Genomic DNA, 27,742 nt, shown 5'->3' on the forward strand with positions numbered 1-27,742 from the left:
AGAGAGTGAGCTGAAGCCAGCCTATGCTCCAGAAGACCCTGTCTCAAAACACAAAAGCAAACCAAACACCTGCCGGTCAGGACCCAAAAATGGACCAGTGCTGAGGTGTCTCCTGGTGCCTGAGAAGCAAACCTAGATCCTCCCTGGAAGCACAGGCCCCCAAGAATTTCCACAGAAAACTTTCAGTGAAATATGGTGAACCCACAGTCAAGACTCCAAGCAGGCTGGAGAGACAGATCCCTGGGACCCACATAGCACAAGGAGAGAAAAGACTCCTGCAGTTGTCCTATTGCCCTCCACATGATCACATGTGTGTTCACCCACCCCTAACATGTAAATGTATTTAAAACCTCCCCACAAGCACTCTGAGAAGTCAGAGCATTGTGGACCTAAGCCAGCAGGAACAGACAACAGAACCAGGCCTGCTAACACTGAGACACATGAACGTTCAACTTATGTAGGAATACCTACAATTCTTCTGTACCAGGATGTCAGTGTGTCAGTCTCTCACTGCCTTGCTTGCTACCCTCTGGCATAACAGTGTGTAAGTGACCTTCTGACGTGCTCCCATGGAATGTGACCGTCTACTTTCCCTGGCCCACATTCTGCTTCTTTTTTACCTTATGTATGCGTGTGTGTCTGTGTATGGGTAGACATGATGCATGTGCGTGGAGGCCACAGATCAACTCTGAGTGTCATTCGGGAGCTGTTCACTCTTTTTTCCTTTGAGACAGGGTCTCTCATTGGGACCTGGAGCTCAACGATTGCGGTAGGCTGTCTAGCCAGCAAGCCCCAGGGATCCTCCAGTTTCTCTTCTCCAGCATTGAAATTATAAATGTGCCCACCTGATGGGGGAGGTTCTTCTGTATATATGTTTATCTTATTGGTTGATGAATAAAACACTGATTGGCTGATTGATCAGGCAGGAAATATAGGCAGGGCTAGGAGATGAGGAGAATTCTGGGAAACGTAGGCAGACAAAGTCGTCATGTAGAGCAGGGGAAGAGAGGATGTGCCAGGCATTTTCCAGCAAGCCAAGACAATGTGGAAATACATAGATTAATAGAAATGGGTTAATAATTAAGACAGAGCTAGCCAGTAAGAAGTCCTAGCCATAGGCTAACAGTTTTATAACTAATATAGCATCCGTGTGTTTATTTGGGGTTGAGGTGGCTGCGGAACCAGGCTTGTCAAACAAGAAAACTCTGCAACACACACAATACCCATCTTTTTGTGTGACTGAGCCATCTCCAAAGGCCCTTAGCTGTCTTTATAACTCTTTTGAGAAGCTTTTATACATAACCTAGGAACAGTGGCCAAATTGCAAAACCAGGGCAGTTAAATAACATGAAGACAGGAGACACAAGTAGGCAGATAAAGCATTATTATTTTTTCTTCTGGCTCCATCCTATCAGATTTAGTATATAAATGTCCTGAGGGCCTCTGGGTGCTAGGCACCATGTGCTACTTTAATGACAGCAGCCTGTTCCTGTGGGAAATTACCATCCCCAGTCTACAGAGGCACTGCCAACCACAGATCCAAACTTGGATACAACAAATGGCCCAAGGAGAAAATAAATGACTTGAACCTGTCAAACAGAGATGAATAGCTCAGGATTTAATACAAAGATATGGGGAAAGATGGTATGACTAAGACAGTCTGTGGCCAGGCCTCCAAGGTGAAGAAGACCTTGAGAAAGAAAATGGCAGACATGGGCAAAGGGCCATGACAAGTGTTGAGTCCCCAGGACCCCCGGAAAGGAGCTAGTCAACACAAGGCTCTCTCTTGGGAGCTCCAGCAGCTGTGTGATGCCACTCACACTCTGGCCAGGCAAGTGAATGACAGAACCCAAGAGGCATTCTTTTCTAATCAGTGCACACTGTCATGTGAGCTGGGCAAAGTACTGAACCTAAGTGGCCACTGAGTGCTCAGCCGTAAGTGGGACACCTATACCACTGGCTCTGAGGAGCACTAAAGGCAAGCAGACAGGAAAGGAAAGAATGGGAAAGCCAACAGGACGGCAAGGGCTGCTGTGCAACAGTCTCCCCGACACTGATGAACTCAGATGGCTGCGGCTACCCGCACAAGACCCTCATAAGATCAAGCCAGTCAACTTTCCATCCTGGCTGGGGGATCATGAGGCTTCACCTGGCAACCCAAGGATAGTTGCTGGGGGAGGGAGTCACTTTTTTTCAGTTGTGAAGCCACTTGGAAAGTTCTGCCCATGCTATAGTAAACAGTTCTCATCTGTGCTTATCCAAGTAGCCTTAGGTAAACTCAGTGGGAGGGACACACACACACACACCAGCAAAACACAAAAGATGAAAATTTTTGAAAGAACGGTTCAGTGAGTGGGAGTGGGGTGAGAGGGTAGTAGGGGTGAAAATGAACAAGATTATATATATGATTGTATTATAAAAAATGTAAGTAAAATGCATATTTATATCTTATGAAAATATTTAAAAATGTGTGTGTGTGTGTGTGTGTGTCTTGCATCTGCAAACCTGTGCTGAGCTACTATAGAACCAGTATTCTCCAGAGGGAGGGCTCTTTCCTTTGCATTTTTGTATGTGTATCCTTGAACCAGACACAGGTCTAATTATCTGCTGAGACAAAGGTGAGCTTCTGATCAGCTGCCAGAGCACAGTCCTCAGAAGCAAAAGGTCAGGAGTAGTGGGCCTTCCAAAACCAATTAGGAAAAGAATGCCTTCTATAAATACACTTCAATGAGATGACGAAGGTGACAGCACCGAGGCTGGGATGCTGTGCATGTGTACACATGTATGGAGTCCAGAAGACAACTTGTGGGAGCTAGTTTTCTCCTTCCACCATGATTACCAGACTTGGTGGCAAGTGATTTTATTTGATAAGCCATCTCTTTGGCACTGAGATGCTATGTTTTATAAAGAGCTATATGAGAATGTCATAATACATTCTGTAGTGACAGGAAAAATCATTGGATACCTCAGAAGGGAGTATCTATAGCTTCCATGGGCCAACAAAATGGCTCAGTGGTAAAACGTCCTTGCCATACAAATCCAACAACCTGAGTTTGATCCCTGTAACCCAGTTAAAGGTGGAAAAAAAAAAACCAATTCCACAAAGTCATCCTCTGGTTTTACATGTAGAACATACACATGTGTCCCCCTCCCCACAACACTCACCCACATAATAATAAAAGTAGAAAAAAAAAAAAAAGAAAGAAACCTCAGCACCCAGCAGCCCTGTTGAGATGCTGTGTGAACCCCAGGGTGTACCAGGTCTCCTTCCTGCTGTGGTCCATTCCTAGCACACTCATCCCTTCCCAGTACAGCTGGTGGAATGGTGAACATGCCTGAGGAGGCATATGGTTATTGCAGGCTCAGGAGGCAGAACTATGGATGGCACACACAGTTCCACTTCTCCCCAGTGACCTTCTAGCTAGCTCAATAAACAGGTTCTAAAGCAGTGGCTCTCAACCTGCGGGTCACCATTCCTTTGGAAAACCTCTATCTCTTAAAAATATTTAGATTATGATTCATAATAGTAGCAAGATTACAATTATGCAGTGAAAATAATTTTATGGTTGAGGTCACCACATGAGGAACTGTATTAAAGGGCCGCAGCATTGGGAAGTTGAGAACCACTCACTGCTCTAAATTCAGGTGACCCTGCATTTGAACTAGGAATGTACCAGAGCTGCACAGGAATGCAGAAATGACTGAGCCTCCATAACCGTACACTATCTTCATGTGCAAAATGGGTATAATATTATATACTTATTTACCCAGCACCAACACTTGTAGTACCCAGTGAGTTGTCCAATTAAACAACAGAACATGGCCCACACTGACACCAACAGACAGGCACAAGTAAGTGTGAAGATGGAGAAAGGCCATACGCAAGAAGACAGCTTGGAAGAATCAAATCATCTTGGGTTAGCAAGATGCTCACTGAGTAAAGGCCACCATGCCTGACATGAGTTCAACCCGAGGACCTACATGGTGGGAGGAGAGAACAGAGTCCAGAAAGTCTCCTTTGACCTCCACAAGTAAGTCATGGCATGTACACACTCACCCCCAGCACACAGAAGCACACAAGTTAATAAAGTGTCAAAAGAGAAAGAATTAAATGATCTTACAGAATTAAAAAAAATGTTGGGCTCAGGGGATGGTACAGCACTCCTACAGTTAGAAACAGGAGAATTTTCTGGAAACAAATGGTTCAGCAAGCCTGTGCAACGCAGCACAGAGCAAAACAAGAGAGACTTAATTCAAACCCTGAAGGTGAACGCTGACTGCTGAGGTTGTCATTTGACCTCCACATGTGTGGACACATAACACACACACACACACACATAAGAGGAAGTTGTGGAGTCAGTTTACAAACTACCTACAAGAGAGGGCATGCAGATTGTGTTTCCAGAAAGCAGATCTACCTACAGCTAGGCCTACGGAATCCTCTAGGACCCCATCAGGATCTCACAGATATCAGGGAAGGCTGACTTAGCTGACTGAGCAGTGTCAAGATGGCAGGTGGTGTGTTAGCAGCGGCATTAGGGCTGCCCCTTCCTGCCCCACCAAGGACCCTGTGCAAGCCCTGGCCTGGCTTATTTCTATTCTTCCTGACTTCTAAATAGGTTTCTCGGGCTAGTGGATTCAGAGTAGTTTTGGACAGTCAAGCTGTTACGTTGTCTGCAAATCTCAGTGACAGACTCCTCTCTGTTAAAACAGAGACTGACGTACTGGGAAAGTTAGACATTGACACTGAAAGGCTTCTGAAACATTCTGAGTGTTGGGTGTTGGAAATAGGGAGATAGGATACCAAGCCCAGAACCTCCAGACGCTCATTAATTACCCCACAAAAGCTTTGTCATACCCCTCACCCTGCTGCCTTACACAGACCACATTAAATTGAGTTACATATCTCACAGACAGCTTTGAAACACACATGGATCACTTATCATATTACACTGTCAGAAGAACCTGCGAACCTTACAACTGAAAGATGAGTCTGGCATTTATTTATTTATTTCCTCTTCATTTTTATATCCCAAAGCTCAGTCCCATTCAAGCACTTGCTCCAGGCAGCCTATTGGATTTTTTTTTTTGTTCATTCACAAATACCTTTTTTACACTTTATACCCCTGAAAGCAGTTTGATCCTTTCTCCTCATTAAAGGAAAATACATGCAGATAACCGTTCAACTCGGGCTTTGCTCAAGTGATACTAATGGGGTGTCCCTGGAGCACTTTGTTCTCATTGCTAGACACAACAGTGTTACTACCAAAAACCAATACCAGCAGCACCAATCTCAGAGGAAACACCAGAGCCCAGTTTCAAGCAAATCCATGGTGCAGAGACAAAGGATGTAACGGAACTGTAGGCGCAAGCCATGTTCACAGGCCTTTCCTTGTAGCATCTAACACAGAGCAAAGCCCCACGTACTCAGACTCTTCCCCAAAGCATCCAACACAAACTCAGACTCAGCGACTACGAGTCCTTCCCCTCCCTGCTTCCTTTTCCATTCTTCTCCTCCCCATCCCCTCACTTGCCTTCTTTCATTCCTTCCTTAAATGGTCTCACTTAAGGGCTAGCCTCATGCTTCCCACACTCCTGCATGCCTCCTGTGTACCACAGTGCCTCGTGTGCTACATCTCTCGACCATCTTGGCTAGCCGCTGTACAACTCCGCTGAGGTGTGACTTCCACAACACAAACGGCGAGGCGCCCAACATATTTCAGCACCACTGGGTGCCAACTTGAAGGCAACCAGTCTTTGGCTGGAGGCACTGACAAAACAATAAGAAGCAAACAAATGCAGCAACTGCAAGGTTTCATGATGGAACCTGAACCAAACAGAAGTCTAATAAAACAAAGGTCGGTTTGTATTTTAATTAGATAGGAAACACAAAAGTAAGTAAAGCTTAAGTATGTCACAGTGAACCAAAGATACTATTTGACAAGGAGTATTAAGATAAGTGAATACAAATGGAAAAACCAGGGCAGATCTATACATCAGAATCAATGAAATCTAGCTAAAGTATTAATTACAATAAGAGAGTAGTTGAGGCCAGCAAACTAGCTCAGGAGGTTAAGATGCCTGCAGCAGCCAAGCCTAACAACATGAGTTTAATTCCTGGGAATCCTAGGGTGGGAGGAGAGGACCAGTTCCCACAAGCAACCTCTGGCCTCTAAACAGGTGCCCCACACTAACAAACAGGAACACACACACACACACACACACACACACACACAGACAGACACACATGCATATACATACATACACATACATAAATACATATGCACACAGACACACATGTAAACACATACACACATAAATACATACACACACCCACAAACACACACACATACACAGACACATGCATAGCAGAAACGTATCTAGTTCCCATCCCTGTTAAAAAGCTGATAAGGCTCATTTCTGGCAATCTAGAACTGCAACAGACTCACAGCCTTGCCACCCAGGAGAAGGACTGACAGGAGACCATGGCACTTCTGGGGCAGTGACTCTCATTCCTCTTGTCACAACTATGCATTGCAGTCTTTTGAGTTTACTGAACCTTTACAGTAAGCAGAATCTTTCTCAGTTCAACCCTTAATGACACTGATCAGACAAGACCTTGGAGTCCTTGAGAGATGGACAAGGAAATCTTACATTCAGGAGCATCCACATGGATGATCGGGGAAACAAGACACCCCACCCTAGACCAGCATCTATTCACTGCCCTGCTCTGAAGTTCTACAGCTTAGAGATCCCCCCTGGGGTATAGGGAGACCTCTTCCCCAAGTACCCCACATTCACAATCACTGTAGAAGGGTTAAGTGCCTCACACAGAGTCGAACTATTCTGTTCTCAAGGCATCTGAGACAAGAAAATCAGAATGTATCGCTCAGAGAACTGCTGAGGGAGGAATGAGGAGACAAGACCCTTCTATTGGTCAGTTTTAATGCAAGCTAGACCCTGTCTAGACTCCTCTTAGAAAGGAGTCTCAGTGGGGAACTGATTTTCTTGGCCTGTGCCCAGGACTGTGAGGGAATTTCTTAGTTGGGGTAATTGAGTGGAGAAAGTATGCAGGCACCATTTCATGGGCTGGGTCCTGGGCAGAAGGAAAAGGAGAGAGCTTAACACACACACACACACACACACACACACACACACACACACACACACACACACACACACACACACACACACACACTGGTTGTGACCAGCTGCTTCTTACCCGTCCTGACTCCTCCCTGCATTGTGAACTGCAGCCCAGAACTATGAGGCAAACAGGCCTTTCCTCCTGGGAGCAGCACTTGCGGGGTATTTTATCATAGCAATAGGAAATGAAACGGACAGTCTTGTCAGTCAGATCTCACTCAGCTCTCAGTCACACCAGGCTCAAAATGCACAAAATGACTCTTTCCTGTGCTAGCCAGTTGGCTCCATGGGTAAAGTTTCCTGCTGCAGGGGCCAGAGAACCCACATAAAAGGAGGAGAAAATCTATCCCAACAAGTTGTCCTCTGACCCTGACATGCATGCTGTGATAGTCTGCCTCCCCATACAAACACATGTATAAAAAATAAAAATTAAAGCTATTTTAAAAATGGCTTATCACTGTACCTCTGAAATATTTAAGGTCCCTCTGCCTATTCTTAGAATGGAAAAAAAGACTAACGTTGAAATATAACCGAGGCTTTGTCCATTCTACACACTTTTTAATAAAGTCCAGCAAAAATTTTTGCCTTGGGCTTGACTGAGTTACAGAGTTTATGTCCTAAATTCCAAAAAAGCACCATCCGTCAGTCCACTTGCCAAACCAAGCCCGTGTTATAAGTAGCTGACTGGGAAGGGAAGCTGATTGCCTGGTCTGCAGATGGCGACATATCAGATGTGATTGCTATTTCATGACAGAAAAAATGGTCACCTCGGGATAAAATGAAATTAGCTCATAGGCAAAGCAGATGGCTGTGCCTGGTCAGGCCAGTGTTGGTGCTTCTGACAAATGTGGCTGATAAATTACAACGAGACTTCATGGTTACACGGGGAAGGAGTGAGGAAGCAGGAGGGTAAGGCTGTGGGTGACCTGAGGCCAAGGCTCTGGCAGGCAGCAACCTACCTTCCCTGCGTACTCAGACACAATCTGCTTGATCTCAGCAGAACAGAGACCCACGATCTGGCCCACGGAGCTTGCGGTGAGACGGCTCTGCAATCAAAGGAGGTGTAGTCTCAGGGATACTGGTCCATCATAGGACTGGATGTGATAACCAAACACACAGCATTGCCCCAGAGAAGTGACTTGGCTTTCACCACTGACTCAGCCACAGGACTCAGAAGTTAGAGCCAGCCCTCTATCTCCTGAGTCACTCCGCTGGCTGTGTTGGTTTCCTTGGTCCGTGGGGACCCCTGGAGCCACACCTCAATCTCCTGAGTCACTCAGTATCTATGTTAGCTTCCTGTTACTTGGGTCCTGAGTACCCTTGCTAACTTCCTTTTGGGCCCTGGGAATCCCTCCTAACTCCACCCACCGCGGCCTTGGGTACCCCTGCTAACTTCCCTTCAGCCTCAGGTCACCAGCATTAGCTTCCCTTCAGGTCCTGTGTACCCTAGGATTTCACCACCTTCTCCACCCCCCTGTCCAGGCCTGGGACTCATAGATGGGAAGCAGAAAAGGAATCATGGGCCCTAAAGTATCTCTTTATGACTACAGGTCTTTCCTGGTTTTCAAAGAAATGATCCCATCCAAGGACATAGCTAATCCTTCCAGGAAGGCCCTGAATGTGAGAGGGTTCACTGGCAACTCAGGATTTCATCTCCTACATAGCTGGTTTCAGTAGAAGATGGGTTCCCATGGTTACAGAGGCCCTTGCTCCCCCTTAGAGGCCAGTTAGCCACCCCAGCAGGGATACGTCATACCAACACGTTCCTTAAGCTCTCCCTCACAGAAGGCCCTGAGGACAATGCTAGGCATTGTAAAAAGCTTCCTGCAAAGGAAGCAGGGCTCAGGACTGCTAAAGATGGGGCTCTGAAGATGGTGTTCCCCTGCCTCTAGAACAGAGGGGGCAGGGCCGAGGCTCCACCTCTGTGTTTCCCCTGTACCCCAACCCCGACTAGCCCTCACCTCCTCATTTGCCATGGCAGTCATCTTGGTCATCAGTGACTGAATACGTTGCTGAAAGAGAAAGAGAGCAGGGATGAGCAGTTCTGACCACGTAAGACTGAAGTGAACACTTGCCCTGGTCTTTGTGGTGAAACCTCTGAGCTGAGGCTTCAATGTGGGTCACTGGTGAACCTCATGGCATCTCAGAAAAGGGAACTGTGAGGGTGGAAGGCAGCCCGAGAGAGAGCTGGGGATGGGAGCGAAATCTCCCCTCCAATGGCCCCCACTGGAACCTCAGAGGGCCACCACGGGGCACACACCTCTTCAGCTGCTTGAAGCTCATCTTCTTCATGAGCTTCTGTTTTCTCTGTGGCCGACAGCCCTGCAGCAAGAGCTGTTTTCTTGTCCTCAGCCTAGAAGGGAAGATGAGGAAACAGCTGAGCACCAGAGGTGCAGACTCAGCAGAAACAAGACAAGCTTGCAGAGAGGCTGCTTGTGAAAGAAAACATATCCAGGGCCCATCCAAAAGAAAGGGTTAATCTAGAGGTTTCAGGTCACGTTCTAGCCTCCAGAGCAGGCTGGGAAGGCATGGGTTGGTAAGGCCTGCCTCATGCCAGGGCACATCTACCTGCCAGACTCAAATTATCCTTCATCTGTAGCTCTGGGATGCTTCTGTTGGCAGGCTAGAAATACGGAGACAGACAAGCAGGGGACGAAGGCGGCTGGTACATTCCCAGGGCCCCTGCCTGTCCAGAGCCTGGTGTTTTATTAGGAGCACAGCTGCTATCCAGCCTCCAACTGCTGTCACCTCCCACTTCCCAGGTCCCACTCGAGATCTTTCTTACCTTCTCTGTTTTGTTGTGACGACTAAATCCATATCTCCTGTAAGTCATGAGAAAGAGTTTAATTACTATCTAAAACCACAATCAATTCCAACAAGACTGTTTTTTGACACTCATGTGCATAGAGGCGGGGCAAGCAACTCAGATGTCTCTATCCTGAGTCACTTTCCAACTTTTTCTGAGACAATATCTCTCAACGAACTTGAACTTACCAACTTAGCTCGAATGGCTGGCTGGTGAGACCCTGGGCTCTCCTGTCTCTGCCTGCCCAGCACTGGGGTTACAGGCACACACCCTCACAGCTGGCTTTTGCATGGGTGCTGGGGACTCAATTCAGGCTTCGTGCTTATGTGCCAAGCTCTTTACCAACTGAGCCATCTCCCTCGTGCTTGGTTGGGTTCCTCTATTAAAAACACTGGAGAGGATTTAGGCTATTGAGTGCTGGGGAAAAAAAAAAACACTTCAAATGCCTTACCTCGAAACATATCTACCAGATCCTGAATATGGCCAGTCATGTTATCTGCTGTACAAATGCTATAAAAGGGAATGCTGAGATAGTATAGAATATCCTTAAAGGATACTCACTGCTCTTCCAATTGGGAACTGCATCTCAGAACCACACTGCAAGCTAAAACTCTTAAAAACATCTGTGTAAACAGGCAATGTATTTCCTAAGGCCAAATCAGACTCTAATATTACCTAATTGACTTCAAGTCACGCCAGAATTATTTTCAAACACAACCAAACGTGATGTTAGTAATGTGTACTCACTGCATGGAACCTTAAATTTAATGGGTGCACACATTTCAGCTTAAATTCGTTTAGTTCTTGGCTTAAGACAAACCAAACCCATGCCTTTTTATTTTAAGGAAATATAACAATACAAAAAAAAAAAAAAAAGACTCAGCCGAAAACAAAAGGCATATTGCAAACATCTAGTCTCACAGATTTTAGTTTAAGAAAACACGAATTAAGCTTTTGCTCTGCCCCTGTTCAGGACAAGCCTGGCCTGTGGGATCAGTGTGTGGCTCCCCTGGCCCAGCGTCTGCAGCCTCACCCCTCCTGCTCTTCCCCATCCCTATCCCAGCTCACTTTAGTAAGATGCAGGCCTCCTAAGCAGCATCTTCCTCTTCCAAGGCCCTTCAGCTTCACACAAGCAGCTCTTGCTCCATCTACCGACCACACAAAGCATTACACCATCCAACCAACCTCCCTTCACCTGCTCTTGGCTCTAAAATATGTCTGCAAAGCTTCCACGTGCACAGTGCATACATACATAGCCAAGACCTGTCCATCTAGGCCTACACATGCCCCCACAATGGCAGCTATGACCAATCACCTGAGTGCAAGTCTGCACCCTTCTCCTGGGGGATGCTGCTGCTTTTACAGTTTGAAGGTCTAATGTTTATTGAATGAAAAAAATACAAATGAAAGAAAAAGCAGAAAGTAAAATGTCATAGCATTACCCAAATTTGCAATAGGCTGCCATAGAACTGGAAAAGACTAAAAAGGACATTGTTGGGCAATGTCCCAAAGTATAACAGATTTAATCTAAGGCTGAACTTTGGGCCTGCACACCATCCTGTAAAGGACATTAGGGTGACCTCTGCAGCCTAATCAGTTTTGCCAAATTAATAGGAAAAGGCTACTTCAGAGTTAAAAAAGGCAGAAGGACTACAACTTCAGGGTTGAGGGGAGTTGGAATGTTGTAGATGCAGAGCCAAACTATGTTGGGGTGAGCCTTAACCCTATTGGCAGTCATCCACTCTAATCCGATACAAACCTTTGGAATGACTTTAGCGTGCCTCCTGCTTCCTCTAACCCCACAGCTCAGAGTGTCACCAGGCAGGATCCCTGTCCCACAGCACACATCTCCTTAGTTAACACACCTACCTGACATAATTGGGGAAAAAAGCCTTTTGTTCTATAGAGTTTCAGGAAACTATTTCCATGTAGGAATATGCTATTTTGGGCAACCTGAATCCCTGTTCCTGGGCCTCAGTAACTTATATTTGATTCAAGGATAAACTACTTAAAAAACAAAAACACCTAATTTTTCACCAACCAAAAGGCTGAGCCATCAGGTAACATCCAAGGCCTATAGCTATGAGTTTTCCAAGTGTCTATAACCCCTGTGCCCACCTAATGTTTCCACCAGTAAGTATGTATACATATATATAGCTTCATTACATTCGTTTATTATTTCAGAGTGCGTGTATGCGTGTCTGTCCACCTCGCTTTAAGACAGGCTCTTTCACTGGCCTGGACTCACCCATTAGCCTAGGCTGGCAGCAGTGAGCCCAGGGATGTTTCTGCCTTTGCCTTTCTAGCCCCGAAATTACAAGTGATGCTACTACATGCAGCTTTTTACTGTGGTTTCTGGGGACTGAACTTTAGTCCTCATGATGGTAAAGAGAGAACTTTACCTAATGAGTCATCTCTCCAGGCCTTCGTTAATCATTTTTAACAGGGGGTCATGTATTTTAATTTTATACAGTCCCTGCCCCACCTCAAAATTATGTCCCTGGTCTGAATGGTCTCTGAATTGGAAAACATATTCAATTCTCAGCAGCTCCTCACACAGGGCTTGGACCAGAATGACCTCAGAGTCTTTTGAAACACACTAGTTTCAATTGTGAGACTTGACCTCAGACCATCATCTCAAAACAAACAAATAAACAAAAGCGAACCACAACACATCATGAGAGGCAGGTGAGATGGCTCAGTGGGTAAAGGCACTTGTCCTGCAAGCCTGAGGATGCCAGTTCAATTCCTAGGGCCCACCTAAAGGTGGAAGGAGAGAAGTGAATCCTGAAAGTTGTCATCTGACCTCTACACAGCGCATGCACGCGCACGCACACACACACACACGCACACACGCACGCACGCACAACATAAACATAAGTACTGCCTTTCCTTGAAAAACCTAATTTCTTCTTGTTTATCATTGTTTCCCAGAGGAAGGTGCCATGAGACACTCATGGAGATGCTAGTGAGAAAGAGTTAGTCAGCATTAGCCACACAACAAATGCAGAGGCAGTCTCCCCACACAAATGCAGGAAGCACAAGGCACATACTCACATCAAGGGACTGGTCACCCTGGGCAGAGAATGCAGGACATAAGGGAAGGTTAATATCCAGTGTTGAGCAAAGCATTCAAAGGGATACATGTCCTTGCATTTTGTTGTTGTTTGGGTTTTTTTTGTCTGTTTTTGTTTTTTGAGACAGGGTTTCTCTGTATTGTTTTGGAGGTTGTCGTGGAACTTGCTCTATAGACCAGGCTGGCCTCGAACTCACAGAAATCCGCCTGCCTCTGCCTCCCAAGTGCTGGGATTAAAGGCGTGTGCCACCAACGCCCGGCTCCTTGCATATTTTAAAAACAAGTGAGGCTATAAAAGTAAAACTCTTTCTTAAGGACAAAATAATTTTAAGAAGTAATAAAGCCTACTAATAAGGTTTTCATTTTTCTAGTCAGATCAATCTTTGCCCCAAATCATCTATACGGCCCAAGGAGACTGCTGCAGGTGCTCTGTGCACTGTATTTGGAGAGGGCCAGGAAATACACTCATGTCCTGGCCTCTGCACCACCAATTCCTCAAGGAAGTCAGAGTCTATGCACAGCAATGCCCACATTTCCAGAGAACTCGAAAGGCTGGGCACAGAAACACAAACTTTGACTTGGAAGTTGTAGCTGCAAACAGTAAACTCATTAGGCAGAAACTACTTTCTTTGTGTGTGTGTGTGTGTGTGTGTGTGCGTGTGTAGGGTCTTACTATGTAGTCTTGGCTAGCCTGGAACTCACTCTGTAGACCAGGCTGGTGTCAAATTCACTGAGATCTGCCTGCCGCAATATCCAAAACGTTACAGCAGCTGTCCAATTTTAATTCAAAAGAAAGGAATTGTTGGCTAGCTTTCCCTCCCTCCCTCCTGAAACAGACAGTTTATTAAGGAAGGAAAAGCATCCTGGGGATGGGAGAGGGCTAGTAAGCTGATACCAAACTCAAAAGCCTGTATATTTATTTGGTTTGAAAGTACAGGAAGAGGAAGCTAGGGAACAGCCTTGTTCCTCAGGACATGATTTTCAAGGCAGGGTCTCCCATTGGTTTGGCGATCAACCAGTAGGCTTAGTTTAGGCTGGCCGACCAGGGAGCCCCAGGATCTCCCTGTCTCCGTCTCCCCAGCACTGGGGTGATAAGTGTGTGCCTCCACTCTGGACTTTCTTACATGGTTCTGGGGAATGGACTCAGTTCCTCATACTGCAAGGTGAGCACTCCTGACTCAGTGACAGCTCCAGCCCCAGTGTTATGGAATATGACCAGCACCCGCTCCATACCTGCCATATTCCAAAAGCGTGGAGTGGACTCGGGACTCCTCGTCCAGCAGCTCCTCTGCTCCCTGCTGCCGCCTATACTTGCGACGGGGCTTGTAAGTGTCCTGAGGGGATGAGAAAGACAAGGCATGGCATGAGAGGCTCCCCTGGACTGTAGCCTGATGCCTCCAGTGAGTAGACTTTTCCAACAGAATGGGGTACCTGGTTAGCTCACATCAGGGGCCTCAGATACGGAGAGCCTAGGTGTGATAAAACTAATTTTCAACTTGACATAACCTTGGAAGAGTCTAGGTCAGACTGGCCTGTGGACATGTCTGTGGGGTTGTCTGAATTGCCTTAATCCACGTAGGAAGGCTGAGCCTGATGGTGGGTGACACCGGTCCCTGAGGTTGGGCCCTGGACTGTGTAAGAAAGAGACAGCACGATGCTTGAGAGCTGTTCTCATAACGTTCTGCCACAAACATTCCTACTTTACCCCCAGTGTCTACACAAATAGCAAGCTATAAATAACACAAAGCAGACTTACACAGAAATGAAAACTAGAATGAACCCCTGACACTGTGACTACATGTAATTTAATTTCCACCAAGCTCTCCTGTTATAACAGCGATGCTATTCTCCTCAGTTACCATTGAGAGAGCCAATGACTCAAGACAGGAAATTGGATTCTTCTAAGAAAAAGACTTCAAAACAATAGCATAGGGAAATCCAGAGCCAAGGGGACCTTTTGGTGTGCAGAGCGGCAGCAGGCTGGCTCTGTGTGCTCTTTAAGCATGTCTCTTCATATGCATCTTACCTTTGGCACCCTGACACCACTATGAGGCAGAGCCCAGAGTGTTATTTTCAATTTAATGCTAATGAAGCAGGGACTGGAAATGCAGCTCAGTGAATGGAGTCCTTGCCCAGGATTCATAAGGCCCTGGGTTCCATCCTCAGAACCGCATAAGTGGGGTGTGGCAGAACATGCCTATAACTGAGCACTCCTGAGTCAGAGGAAGAGCATCAGAAGTTCGGTGTCATCCTCAGCTGCATAGAGATGCCAAGGGCAGTTGGGGGTACATGAGCCCCTGTCTCAGCAACAAAACAAAACAAAACAAAACAAAACAAACCCCAACAAATGAAGTAATTTGTCTAAAATCCTAGGATAGAATTCTCCTAGACACCATTAGGATAACATTAGCCTAGGATGGCATTATCCCAAGATAACTTTAGCCTATAGTAACATTAGGGTTAGTACAGCATTAGCCTAGGACAGCACTAGGCCTCAGATATCTGGCTTCTAATCTCAAGGCTTTTCTACTAACGTGCATGTGCTAGTCACTCTAGCACCCACGGGCCACCTCCCCAGCTGGTCCTCTCACAAGACTTGTTGCACAATCTGTAGCTGAGATATAGTTTGCTTGAGCAATAAAGACCTAACAACAGCTATTACAAGCCAACTGTAAAGAGCTACTGCTAAATCAGTCTTCAGAGTGATAGGCATCTTTCCCCCATCTCTGCTGCTAATTGCCTCTGTGATGCGAGAAAGGCAACTCCCTCCATTCAACAGGCCTCAGCTAGTATCTTAGCTGTAAAATGAGTGTAAACTAGCAAATTTTACAGGATATACCCAGTGTCTCACTCACTGTTAACATGGTTGTGTCAATTTCCAGCCTGAGAGCAACAAACAATACTGTTTGACATATGACTGTGTTCACTTTTTAAAAAGTACCATAAAGCCAGTCACATGGCTCAGCATGCAAGAGTCCATACTGCTGAGCCTTATGACTGTGGTTTAATCCCTGTACCTCATTGCATGTGGCTAGTCACACATGTATACATACATAATAAAGAAACCAAAACATTTATACAGAATCAACACACTAGTTTTTCCTTTTGTACATGTGTTTGTTTGGGGGTGCACATGGCTGTGGAGGCTACGGGGCATCCACGGGAGTCCTCCCCAGTAACTTTCTGCCTTGTTTCATTGTTGTTTTTAATTACATTTTATTTATTTGTTTGCTTATTTAGTGTGTATGCACACACCCACATGCAGACACATGACACAGCATGGGTGTGGAAGTCAGAGGACAACTAGTAGGAGGTTTTGAGCTTATTTTTTCCTTTTTTAACTTATTTAATGTGCAGTGGTGTTTTGCCATGGGTGTTGGGTCCCCTGGAACTGCAATTACACAGTTGTGAGCTGCCATGTGGGTGTGGTGGGAATTGAACCCAGCCAGGTCTTCTGGAAGAACAGTCAGTGCTCTTAAGCACTGAGCCATCTCTCCAGCCCTTTCCTGGGAGGTTTTATGAGACAGGGTCTCTCACTTTTACCAAAACTCACTGATTTTGTGAGGATGTCTGCCAGCATGTCCCAGGGATCCCTCTGTCCTATCTCCTGCCAACTGGATGTCAAGCTCATATCACCGTGCCGGGCTTTTTCATGTGTGTTCCAGGTAGTATTTTCCCCACTGAGCCATCTCCCCAGCCATACTGTTTTGCTACAAGTGCATGACAATCCAGCATTAGCTACTCCATAAGCACTGCCCACCACTCTTGTTCTCTGTTTATGGACAAAGCCTGCAGAGTTTCCATTTTTATTACACTATTTATCTTATTGCATGGCTGGGGGAGGGTGCGCATGGATGCCATGGTGCACATGCAGAGGTTAGAGGACAACCCGTGGGAGTCAGCTCTTTCCTCCTACCAGGGATAGGGGATGGGGATCAAATTCGGGTCGTTAGCTTAGTAAGTGTCCTTACCACAGAGCCACCTCCCCAGTCCTGAGTTTGAACAACCTGCCCATAGCTAACAAGGCGTTAAGTGATAGGGGTGGCATGACACAGAATGGGGATTCTTCAGGTCCTTTTCCTCCCTCACTCTGATCATCTCTCTTCACCGGCTCTGACATTTTGCCTTGGCAAGTGATAAGGACACGTAAATGGCATTAAAAAGTTAAGGTGACCCTTAAAACTATGTGTCAGGTGGCAGCTTTCCTCGCAGGGATGGTTACAGCTGCTTTCATCTGTCACAGTGACACCCCTGAGCCTACATCTGAAATGGCAGGGCAGGGAGAACACCACCGACCACTGAAGTGTCAAACCTCTGATCACTGCTCTCACAATTGCCAGGGACAATTGCTTTATTGAAATCCAGAGAAGTAAAGCGCCACTACCAATCTTTTGTTCTACACTTGAAGACTCCGGTGGGTCACTACACACCCTGCTTAAGAGGGAAGCTGCCTCCGCTGACCATAAATCCCTCATTCTCGCAGACTGGCATAACCTTTCTAGTTTCTTTTCTGTTGCTGTGATAAAATACTCTGACAACAAAGTACTTAGGGAAGGGATGGATTATGTAGCTCCTAATTCTAGGTTACAGCCCACCACAGCAGGGAGGTATGGGACAGCTGGCCACAGCACATTCACTATCAGACAGACAGAATGCATTATGCATCTGGCTTGCTTATGGGCCCTCAGTTTTATGTCTCCACTTTTACACAGTGCAGAAGCCCATCTATAGAACGGTGTTGCTCATAGTGGCTGGGTCTTCCCACATCAATTAACAGTTAAGACAATGTCCCCATAGGTCAACCTGATCTAGACCGTCCCTCACTGAGACTGTCTTCCTACGTGATTCTAGATTGGGACACTCAAAGCTGACCATTACAGCATCTCTAACAGACACCCTGCAGTCTAGGAGCTGCAAGTAAATTGCTTCCCACCCACGAGGGCATCACAGGTGCTTACACCCTACCCCATAAGAAAACAGCTGTAACTTACACATTAATACATATTAATAAAACAGCAAACAAATCAAAGTCCCTGGATACTAAGGGATGGAGACTGAGACACACAGACAGATAGACAGACAGACAGACAGGCAGGCAGGCAGGCAGGCAGGCAGGCAGGCAGGCAGGCAGGCAGGCAGGCAGGCAGACAGGCAGGCAGGCAGCCAGGCAGGCAGCCAGGCAGACAGATCAAAGTCCCTGGATACTAAGGGATGGAGACTGAGACACACAGACAGACAGACAGACAGATCAAAGCCCCTAGATACTCAGTGACAGAGACAGGGAGACAGACAGACAGACAGACAGTACTTATTTGTACATGCTCCTCCAGACACAGCCCAAACCTCGTCCTGTGTCTGTCTTTTCCATGAGCAGAGCTCTCCTACAGACCCTACCTTCTTCTCATGGGTCCTGCACAGGTACCACCTCCAGGCTCCAAGAGTCTGTACCAAATTGTGCGCCTAAGCCGGATATGGTGGTGCACACCTGTAATCCTGGCACTTGGGAGGTTGAGGCAGGAGGACTACCATAATTTCAAGGAAATCAAGGGGTACATGGTAAAACTTTGTCTCAAAAGCAAAACTTTAAGGATTTTCTCCCACTTTCTACAATGAAATGCAGCCTACAAACAATAAGGATGAAATGACGCAGACTTTGTTCCATTTGACTTCCTCCATGTTTTATCATCACTTTGAGACAACCGAAGTCCAGAATTATTTTTCTGAAAGCATTCCCGAGCCCACTCACAAAGCCATATAAACCAAACTCAACTTCTCATTTTACAGTGCAACACTCATTTCCATTAAACACACATTTGATATTTAATTTGAGGGGGTTACTATTATTACTGGCTTTTCAAGACAGGGTTTCTCTGTAATAGCTCTGGTTGTCCTGGAACTGACTTTGTAGAACCGGCTAGCTGCACAGAGATCCACCTGACTCCATCACTGAGGCATAGGGACCGAGTTTACATACCCAGAAGCTATGAAGAAAACCAGATGTATAATTTGAGCCTCTTTTTTTTTTTTCTCCCTCTATGTAACAGCCCTAACTCTCCTGGAATCATTTTGTAGACCAGGCTGGCCTTGAATTCTGACTCCTGAGTGCTGGGATTAAGGGAGTGTACCACCACTGCCTTGTTTAAGTTGAGAATCTTTAATCTTAGCTCTTCTACAGGGAGACAGACAGTGGAGGCAGGAGAATCACCAGAAACTCTTTGGGCGGATGTTCACAGTCAAATAACCAACAAAAATACCCTATCTTAAATAAGGTGAAAGATGAGGACTAACACCTGAGCTCCTCCTCTTACCTATGGTCCAGTCTTTGCAAATGAGATAGAGTAGAATGTTGGATGCACAATGAAGTTACAAGCCACATGCACAGTATATTGTATGCTGCTTCTAGGAGATAGAACTGGGCACCAGGCATAGATGCTCTGTTCTTGAAGTTACAAGCCATATGCACAGTGTATTATATGCTGCTTCTAGGAGACAGAACCGGGCACCAGGCATAGATGCTCTGTTCTCTTCAGCTTAAAGCCAGAAGCTTCAGTCTGACTCTGGCTCAGAGCATCTTATCAAAGCTCCCCGTCCCCACCGGGGAGGTAGATCATGGGTAAGACTCCAGTGATCAAAATGCACCACGTATGGTGATGTTCCTGCATGAACTCAAAGCTGCTTTGTCTTCCCAAAGCCATCATGGGGATGGGGGGGGGGCAGTGAGTTCCATTCACCATCTCCAGTTCATTGTCTGTTCTCTAGCTGTTGTTACTCCTGCTATTGGTGTAAGAAGGGGGTGCTTTACATTCTAATGTTTCTTCATTAAAACTGGAGCTAAGGACTTGGGGCATGCTTGTGTCCTGGTGCTGAGTGTGTAAAGCAGGCAGGGATACTAACAAACATCCTTTGCTGCCGGATCCTGGGTGACATGTGACTTTTTTTTCTTTTGTGTTTTTGAGACAAGGTTTCTCTGTGTAATAGCCCTGGTTGTCCTGGAACTTACTCTGTAGATCAGGCTGGCCTTGAACTCAGCCATCTGTCTGCCTCTGCTCTCCAGTGCTGGGATTAAAGGTGTGCATCACCACCCTACAGCTGACATGTGACTTCTATAGGAGATGTCTCAAGACTATGCATTGCTGGAACAGAGGCACATGGGCAAAGGGACTTACTGAGAGGTCAACAATGGTTTTGATGGCCTTGTCTTTTCTCTTTATGAAGTCATCATCCTGCAAGACAGAACACAGGAATCAACCAGTTCTACTGAAGACAAAATGCAGCTGGACATACAATTCTCCCTCATCAATCACTCCTCACTGCTGTGCATGAATTAGTACAGATTTGCTTTTTAAAATCTGTACATATGCATGTATGCATGTCTATGCATGCATGTGTAGGGGAGAAGACAACCAGAGCTGCTCTTCCTCAGGTGCTGTCCACCTTTTATTTGTTTGGAGAGAGTCTCTCACTGTCCTGAAACAAGTAAGCTAAGCTGGGAAGCCTGGGAGCCCTAGGGACCTGCCTGTTTCCACCTCCCCAGGGCTGGTATTACAGCCTAGCTTTAAAAATGTCCATTCAGGAATTAAATTCATTACCTCCTGCTTGCAAGGATCTATCTCCCCAGCTCTCAATTTTCTTATATATAGGGATATATCTCCCCGACAGCTAGGGCCTTTGCAAATAATGCAGACAGAGGCCTACAGTTAGCAAGAGAAAGAGAGGCCATGGAGAATAGTGATTCAGACAAACACCTGCATGCCCAGTCTTTGAAAGCACTGAACATTCCAGCAAGAACCTAAACTCTAAGTTTTCTTTCATCTACAAAACAGGGCACCAGCACCCCCATGGTGGAGCAGTTGCCAGGATGAAGCTGGAAGGCAGCGATGAGCCAGAGCATTTGATGGTGCTTAGTAATCTTACTGTCACAATTACTATGAGCTGTGCTTACAGGAAATGCACTACACAAGTAGTCTCCTAAAAAGCTTTTGACAAAAACAGAATCATGGGTCAAGGAGGTGGCTCATTCAATAAAGCGCCTGTCCCACAGGCATGAAGCTCTAAATTGGATACACCCTAGAACCCAGTAAAAAGTCAGGCCAGGTGGCACATATCTGTAACCCTGGCACTGGGAGGTCAAGACAGGAGGATCAGTCAGTCTAGATGAGTCTATGAGCTCGAGGTTCAGGGGGGAACCTATCTCAGAAAACAAGAGAAAAAGAAAACAGGAAAAAAAAAAGGAGGGGTGGAGAGTGAGGGAAATACTGGATGCCAATTTGTGGTCTCTACACACACACACACCCATTCATATAATACATACAAGACTTGCAATTTAGTAAAAGTTCTGGGTTGAATGCTAAATTTGAGAAGAGAACAATACCGCTGTAGAGATTTATCCTCAGTGCTATCTAGAGAGCAGTTCTGACGACGCACAAGACTGTTGAGAGGTGCCAAGTGGCGGGTGGGGTGCAGGAGGACCTACAGTTACCCCACCCCAGCACTCTCTCCGTGCACTTGCACCAGCAGAGAACAAGGGGAGGGGAGGGCACACACAAGATTGGCCAGGGACACCTCTTCTGCAGTGGGGAGTTAATACCGACAATTATGACTGGCCAGACTGCTGAAAATACGCAACTGCTGTGTGTTAAGACCTAAAGGAGACATGTATGTGAGATGCCACATGGCTCGGGGGACGACACAGAAGAGAATGCAGAAAAGAATGTAAGAGCTGGAGGATGGGGAGGAAGGAGGGCAGTAAAGTATGTGACATGGCTGCTGCGCCCATGAGCTCACTGTATCTGTGACCACCCACACAAGATGAGCCAGTGTTCCAGCAAGCAGCACTAACGGAACCAGTGGGTAGTAGGCAGTAAGCGAGGAGGGCATGGGTGTGGGAAGGGCATGTGTCACAGAATGTCTAGGCTGGGTAGGAAGGAGCTGGAAGTAGATGTGATCAAGATACCTTGTACATGTATAAAATTAAAGATTAAAAGGGGAAAAAGCCCCAGAAAGCTGGAGAGGCGGCTCAGTGGTTAAGAGCTGTCACTGCTCTCGGAGGACACAAGTCAGCTTCCTAGCATGCATGTCAGGTTGTAGCAGATCTCGCCTTGCCAGTGAATTTGTGTTAGTGGCCATACCCATTTGGGCGTGGCTTCAGGTGCAGATGTGACCAGAAGGTAGAAGTGAGGGGCAGGCACTCTCTCTTGTGTCTGGATCACATTGGAAGGGCAGAGACTGCATCTTCTGGAGCAGGGAGACCACAGTTATTTATTCTTATCTGTGTAAGTGCTTCCCTAATAAATACCTATTTATTTTGGGTCTAGTGAGCTCATTAATACCCCCGCCTTCATCAGGAGGTTCATAATCTCCTAGAATTCTAACTCCAGGGAACATGACTTCTTTGGCTTCCTCAGGCACCATGTAAACACACACACACACACACACACACACACACACACACACACACACACACTCTACAACTTAAATAAACCAAGAAAATAAAGGAAGGAAGGAAAGAAGGAAGAGAGAGAGAAGAGAGAGAGAGAGAGAGAGAGAGAGAGAGAGAGAGAGAGAGAGAGAGAGAGAGAGAGAGAGAGAGAGATGGAACATCCCAGGACTTAAAAGCACCTAATAAATAAGAGGAAAGTGGAGCACGGTACTGACCTCCGGGAGGCTGTAGGTCTTCTGGAACTGGGATATAGAATAGGAGCGGATGTAGTCACCCATTTCTTCCTTTGTTTCTATAGCTCGCTTCACCAGCCACTGGGGAAGAAAGTGGGAAGTGTGAGGTGACAGGAATGGACTCCTACTGCAGTGAATCTACTCAACCCGTGAACTCAAATTAGTGTGGCTGAACTAGGGAGAAATCATGAGCACACACTGTTCTACTAGAAGAGCAGCTAGCTGGGCATCCGAGAAGCTAAGCCCTGGTGACCTTGTGTGCCCAGCCATAAGTAACTGCAGCATTTGAAAGCTACTCACGTCATCAGGCCTGTCTGTCTCTGTCAAGGGAAGGAGGATCAGTTCCTTGACATTGTTTTATTGCTGAGACAGGGTCTCATGTAGCCCAGGCTGACCTCAAACTCACTATGTAGTTGAGGTTGACCCCAAGTGCTGGGATAACAGGCATGTAGTGCCACATGCATGTCTGTACACCACGTGCACGTACTGCCTAGAGAAGAAAGAATCTCCTGTACCCACCGTTGCAGATGGTTGTTGGCTGCCATGTGGGTGCTGGGAATTGATTAGATCCTTTGGGAGAACAGCCAATGCCCTTAAGTGCCAGGACATTTCTCCAACCCCTCAATATTCTTTTGTTTTATAAGATTTACTATGTATATGTAATATGTGTATGTAATATGTATAATATGTGTATGTAATATGTACATGTAATATGTGTATGTAATATGTATATGTAATATGTGTATGTAATATGTATATGTAATATGTGTATGTAATATGTATATATGTGTATGTGTATGTAATATGTATATGTAATATGCATATGTGTATGTGTGCACGGGGAGGATGAGCACATAAGTGAGGAAGCCTGCAGAAGCCAGTAGGGGGCACTGGACGGCCAGAGAAGTTGTGAACTGTGTGACATGGGAGCTGGGAACTGGACTCTGATCCTCTGGAAGAACAATGAATGCTCTTAAGGGCTGAGCCATCTCTCCAGCCCCAGTTCCTAGATATTCTAGATAGCAAGAAACTACAGCATGAGTAAAGCAACTCACAGTGTTAGAGCTCTTAGTGGAGACCGGAAGTTCAAGGCAGAGATCTGGACAGATGTTTTTATCATCATCATCATCATTATTATTACTATTAACACTTGTATTGACTATTTTGAAATTTCACATAATGCACCCCAATCATATACACTTCCCAGTCCTCTCCAGTATAACCCCCACCCTTACGACCTCCCCCAAAACAAAAGAGGAACAAGAAAAACATACCAAGCCTAATTTGTGTTGTCCATATACTGACCGGAGCATGGTCAAACTCCCAGTGGCCAGCTCCTTAAAGAAAACAGAGTCCTTCCCCACCCTGTCCCACCAGAAGCCATCAACTGTGAAGAGCTACACTTCAGCTTCCCTATCACAATGTCTAAGAGTTCTCTTCAATGGCTTCATGTCTAGACTGTTTCTTTGCAGGGAAGGCTTTCACAGAAGCATTCTACGTCTCTCATTCTCAGCTGTGAGTCTGCAGCCATTGATGCCCCTGCAAAAGTAGCTTCCTAGCCCTTTACAGTCAGCATCAGCACAGATCGTGGCTTCTGCGGGCTTTCTGGCTACAGCAAGGGCCACAGATATCAACATGGCTTCAGGTGGAAAAAGAATACGCAAGATGGGTTTTTATTGTGGTTCCTAGTCCCATAAGGCTGGCATCCGGAAGCCCCCAGCTCTGCTCTCCCTAGTTTCCAACTTAAAAACTCCATGTAACTAAAATGAACACACATGCTATTGTGTAATATTTTCCTCCAAGACGGAAACATTCTGTCCTACAGGAAAACTCTTTAAACAAGAAGGTAAACAACTCAAAATAATGTCAGGAATTCCCTGAAGCTGACCAGGTCCCTCCTTGCCAGAGTAAGCAATAAAGGTGAGAAACCCCCTCAGACAGAAGGAAAGCAAACGGCAGAGACTCTCAGACAACCAAAGCTGTCGACACGACTCTGAGACCAGCCCAGCAGCCCAGAAGAAGCCGAAACCAGGGGAGCTGCCCGGAAGAGGTTTAGACCCGGAAAGGACACTCTCCACCTGTTGAGCTGCCTGTCGGCTGCGCAGTGCACTCCAGGTTCCCAGCTTTGTCAGTTATGCTCAGGTGGGCCTTGCTGATGCAGCTGTATTGAGTCATTTGTGCTCCTGAAGTGACCCCTCACCCATATGCCTGTAAGTAACTCTATTGAACTCACTGGTTCCCCAGGTTGGACTTTGGTGGTACCATACTTTGGTTTGTTGTGGCTCCCTATCTGTGTGAGTAGACTTATGTGTATGTCCCCCCAGGAAAAGTTTGGTCACACAACATGAGCACAAACACAAATATGCACAACACACACAGATACACGCACACACACACCCTGTGAACAATGCATGCACTGAGCCTCTACTTCTCCTTCCTGCTCCTCATTAATTCGCTCCGTCACTCAAGAGCACGGTTGAAGAGAGAACCATTTATCAGAGTTGACAGTCCTTCCTCAAAGAGCACTCTTATATCCTCAAAGCAATTTGGGGATAGTGGGGTTTTACCAAACTCAGCATACCTGGCCAGGTTGAATTGCCTAGACACCAGATATATGGCCCATAGCAAGGTACGCCTGTAGGAATGGGGAAATCGTGTAGCTTTTTTAATTGTGTGCAGGGTACACACTTATATGTCATGGCTTGCATGTGGAGGTCAGAGAACAACTCTGTGGAGTCACTTTACTCCTCCCATCTTTATCTGGGTTCTGGGAATCACATTTAGGCCTTCAGGGTTTTACAAGTGCTTTACCTAGAGAGTCATCTCAATGACTCAAATTCTGCTTGTTCGGAAGGGAGCCAGCACAAGTAAAGGACGTGATTAGGAAGCAGGTGCCCAAACTAAGTTGGCTTCATGAATGTAACACGCTACACAGCACATACACCATGGGACATGCTCCTGTGCTGTGCATACCCTAGGAAGAACGCTTCTGCTATTAGCACCTTCCACTTATTTCCACTACAGCATCAATCCCACCACCAGCAGACACTGCCTGAAATCATCAGCAGGGCAGGAGGAGAGAGAATTAGGCTGTACGGGAGCCTCCTCTATTCCCACCAAGAACCATGGCCCTAGGTCTCACAGTGTCTGTCCTAGTTTCCTTTCTGCTGCTGTGCTAGAAAACAGGGTAGGAGAGGAAAGGTTTCTTGCATCTCACAGTTACAGGCTACAAGTCCGTCACTGTGAGGAGGTCAAGTCAAACAGTCACATCTCAGCCACAGTCAAGAGCAGAGAAAAAGGAATGCATGCAGGCCTAGTGTCTGGCTAGCTTTCTCTGCCCTTAGAGTTCAGGGACACAAACGAGGAATGGTACTGCTCACTTCAGGCCGCATCTTCCCACATCAATTACGAAAATCAAGATTATTCCTCACAGACATACCCAGAGGCAGGCTGATCTACACAGCACAGTGCTACTCCCTTCCGTCGTGGTTCTCACTTGTGTCAAACCGAAGACGAGAACATGGGAACTAACCATGAAGCCAGGTGTGGTGGCACATGCCTTTAATCCCAGCACTCGGAAGCCATAGGGAGATGGATTTCTGTGAGTTTGAGGTCAGCCTGATGTACAGAGTGAGTTCCAGGACAGCCAGGGCTGCTATACAGAGAAACCCTGTCTCAAAAAAAAACCGAAAACCCAACTAACAACAACAGAAAACAAACTAACTATGCAGTGCTCATCTCAGCTCATCTCTACCTCCTTGTGGATGGGTCGCTGGACCCCGATGCTGACATCTCATGTCTGTTTCTATTCCATCTTTGGAGGTGTCCTTTGTTGGGTCACAGAGAGTGTGATCTGGCAGAGAAGGTAAAGGCTGCATCCAAGGAGCCTCTCAGAGAAGAGAGTTCGCAAGTTCTCACTGTCAAAGGTAATGGAGGGAACCTCTCTATCATGACTCCCATAGCACTTGAAAAGAGTATCTACTTTCTTAGACTCAGATCCAGTATGGGAGAGGAAGACATGTCTTAGGCAGCTGGTCTAGTCTACTTGGCAAGTAGGCACATAATGATCAATGCCCAACACTGTCCTCTGACTTGCACTCACATGCATGCCCATGTGTGCATACCCACATACATGATCACCTGTATGCCCCTACATATATACAATTCCACGCTGGTGCACTAACAAACCTATGTGCGCGCGCACACACACACACACACACACACACACACACACACACACACACACACACATACACACAGAGCTAAACAAGAAAAACAAAAGCATTTGATGGGAACATCCAAAGATGGTGGCAGTGGCCAGTGTGGAACTATGGTGCATGGAACACCAGCTGTCTTTTAAGAGTGATGACAGAATCCCCATCAACTGAGCTGCACCAAATCTATCCCATACTCACTGCACCCGAGATCCAGGCTGGGCTGCCTGAGAGCCAGATGTATTCCAGGGACTCTTAGTTCAGAGACAAGAACCCACACAGAAGCCCTCACCTGCACAACAGGGAATATGTGAATAAAATCCATGCCCTGGATCTGGTGGGGCTCCAGCTGGTGGGGACACTTCATCCTTGGGAGAACTGAGACAATCTTTTCCGATAGAGCTCTGTCCAGAAAAACAAAAACAAACAGAGTGAGGACACTGAGAGGCTCTAAAGACATAGCTGATATTTAGGCAGTCCTCCCAAGAAGTCTTGGCACATGAGAAGCGCAATTCAGTCACGTGCGTGTAAGGTTACAAAACTGACTCTCTCTCTCTCTCTCTCTCTCTCTCTCTCTCTCTCTCTCTCTCTCTCTCTCTCTCTCTCTCTCTGTCTCTCTCTGTCTGTCTCTCTCTGTCTGTCTCTCTCTCTGTCTGTCTCTGTCTCTGTCTCTGTCTCTCTCTCTCTCTTTCTCTCTCTCTCTCCTTTCCCCCTCCAACAAATGCAGCCTAGGCTGGCCTCAAACTTGCTAAGCACACAAGAATGATGCTCCTGCCTCCACCCTGGTGCTGGTGTTACAGGTTTGTGCCATGATTACACGTGGTGCTG

General features: G+C 46.4%; 1 protein-coding gene across 1 annotated transcript in view; it reads right to left on the reverse strand.

Annotated features, from left to right (window-relative positions):
• Positions 1-27,742, reverse strand: part of Ccdc93 (coiled-coil domain containing 93) — a 71,650-nt gene that overhangs the window by 35,252 nt on the left and 8,656 nt on the right. The window contains exons 4-11 of the mRNA XM_005070308.4: positions 27,207-27,318; positions 22,683-22,781; positions 20,195-20,251; positions 14,262-14,362; positions 9,932-9,968; positions 9,407-9,499; positions 9,108-9,158; positions 8,106-8,192 (exon numbers count right to left, since the gene is read on the reverse strand). Of these exons, the coding sequence (XP_005070365.1) occupies positions 8,106-8,192; positions 9,108-9,158; positions 9,407-9,499; positions 9,932-9,968; positions 14,262-14,362; positions 20,195-20,251; positions 22,683-22,781; positions 27,207-27,318 (637 nt within the window). The remainder of the gene's footprint in view (positions 1-8,105; positions 8,193-9,107; positions 9,159-9,406; positions 9,500-9,931; positions 9,969-14,261; positions 14,363-20,194; positions 20,252-22,682; positions 22,782-27,206; positions 27,319-27,742) is intronic.

Source organism: Mesocricetus auratus, unplaced genomic scaffold (assembly GCF_017639785.1).
Source record: "Mesocricetus auratus isolate SY011 unplaced genomic scaffold, BCM_Maur_2.0 Super-Scaffold_100676, whole genome shotgun sequence".
NCBI lineage: Eukaryota > Metazoa > Chordata > Mammalia > Rodentia > Cricetidae > Mesocricetus > Mesocricetus auratus.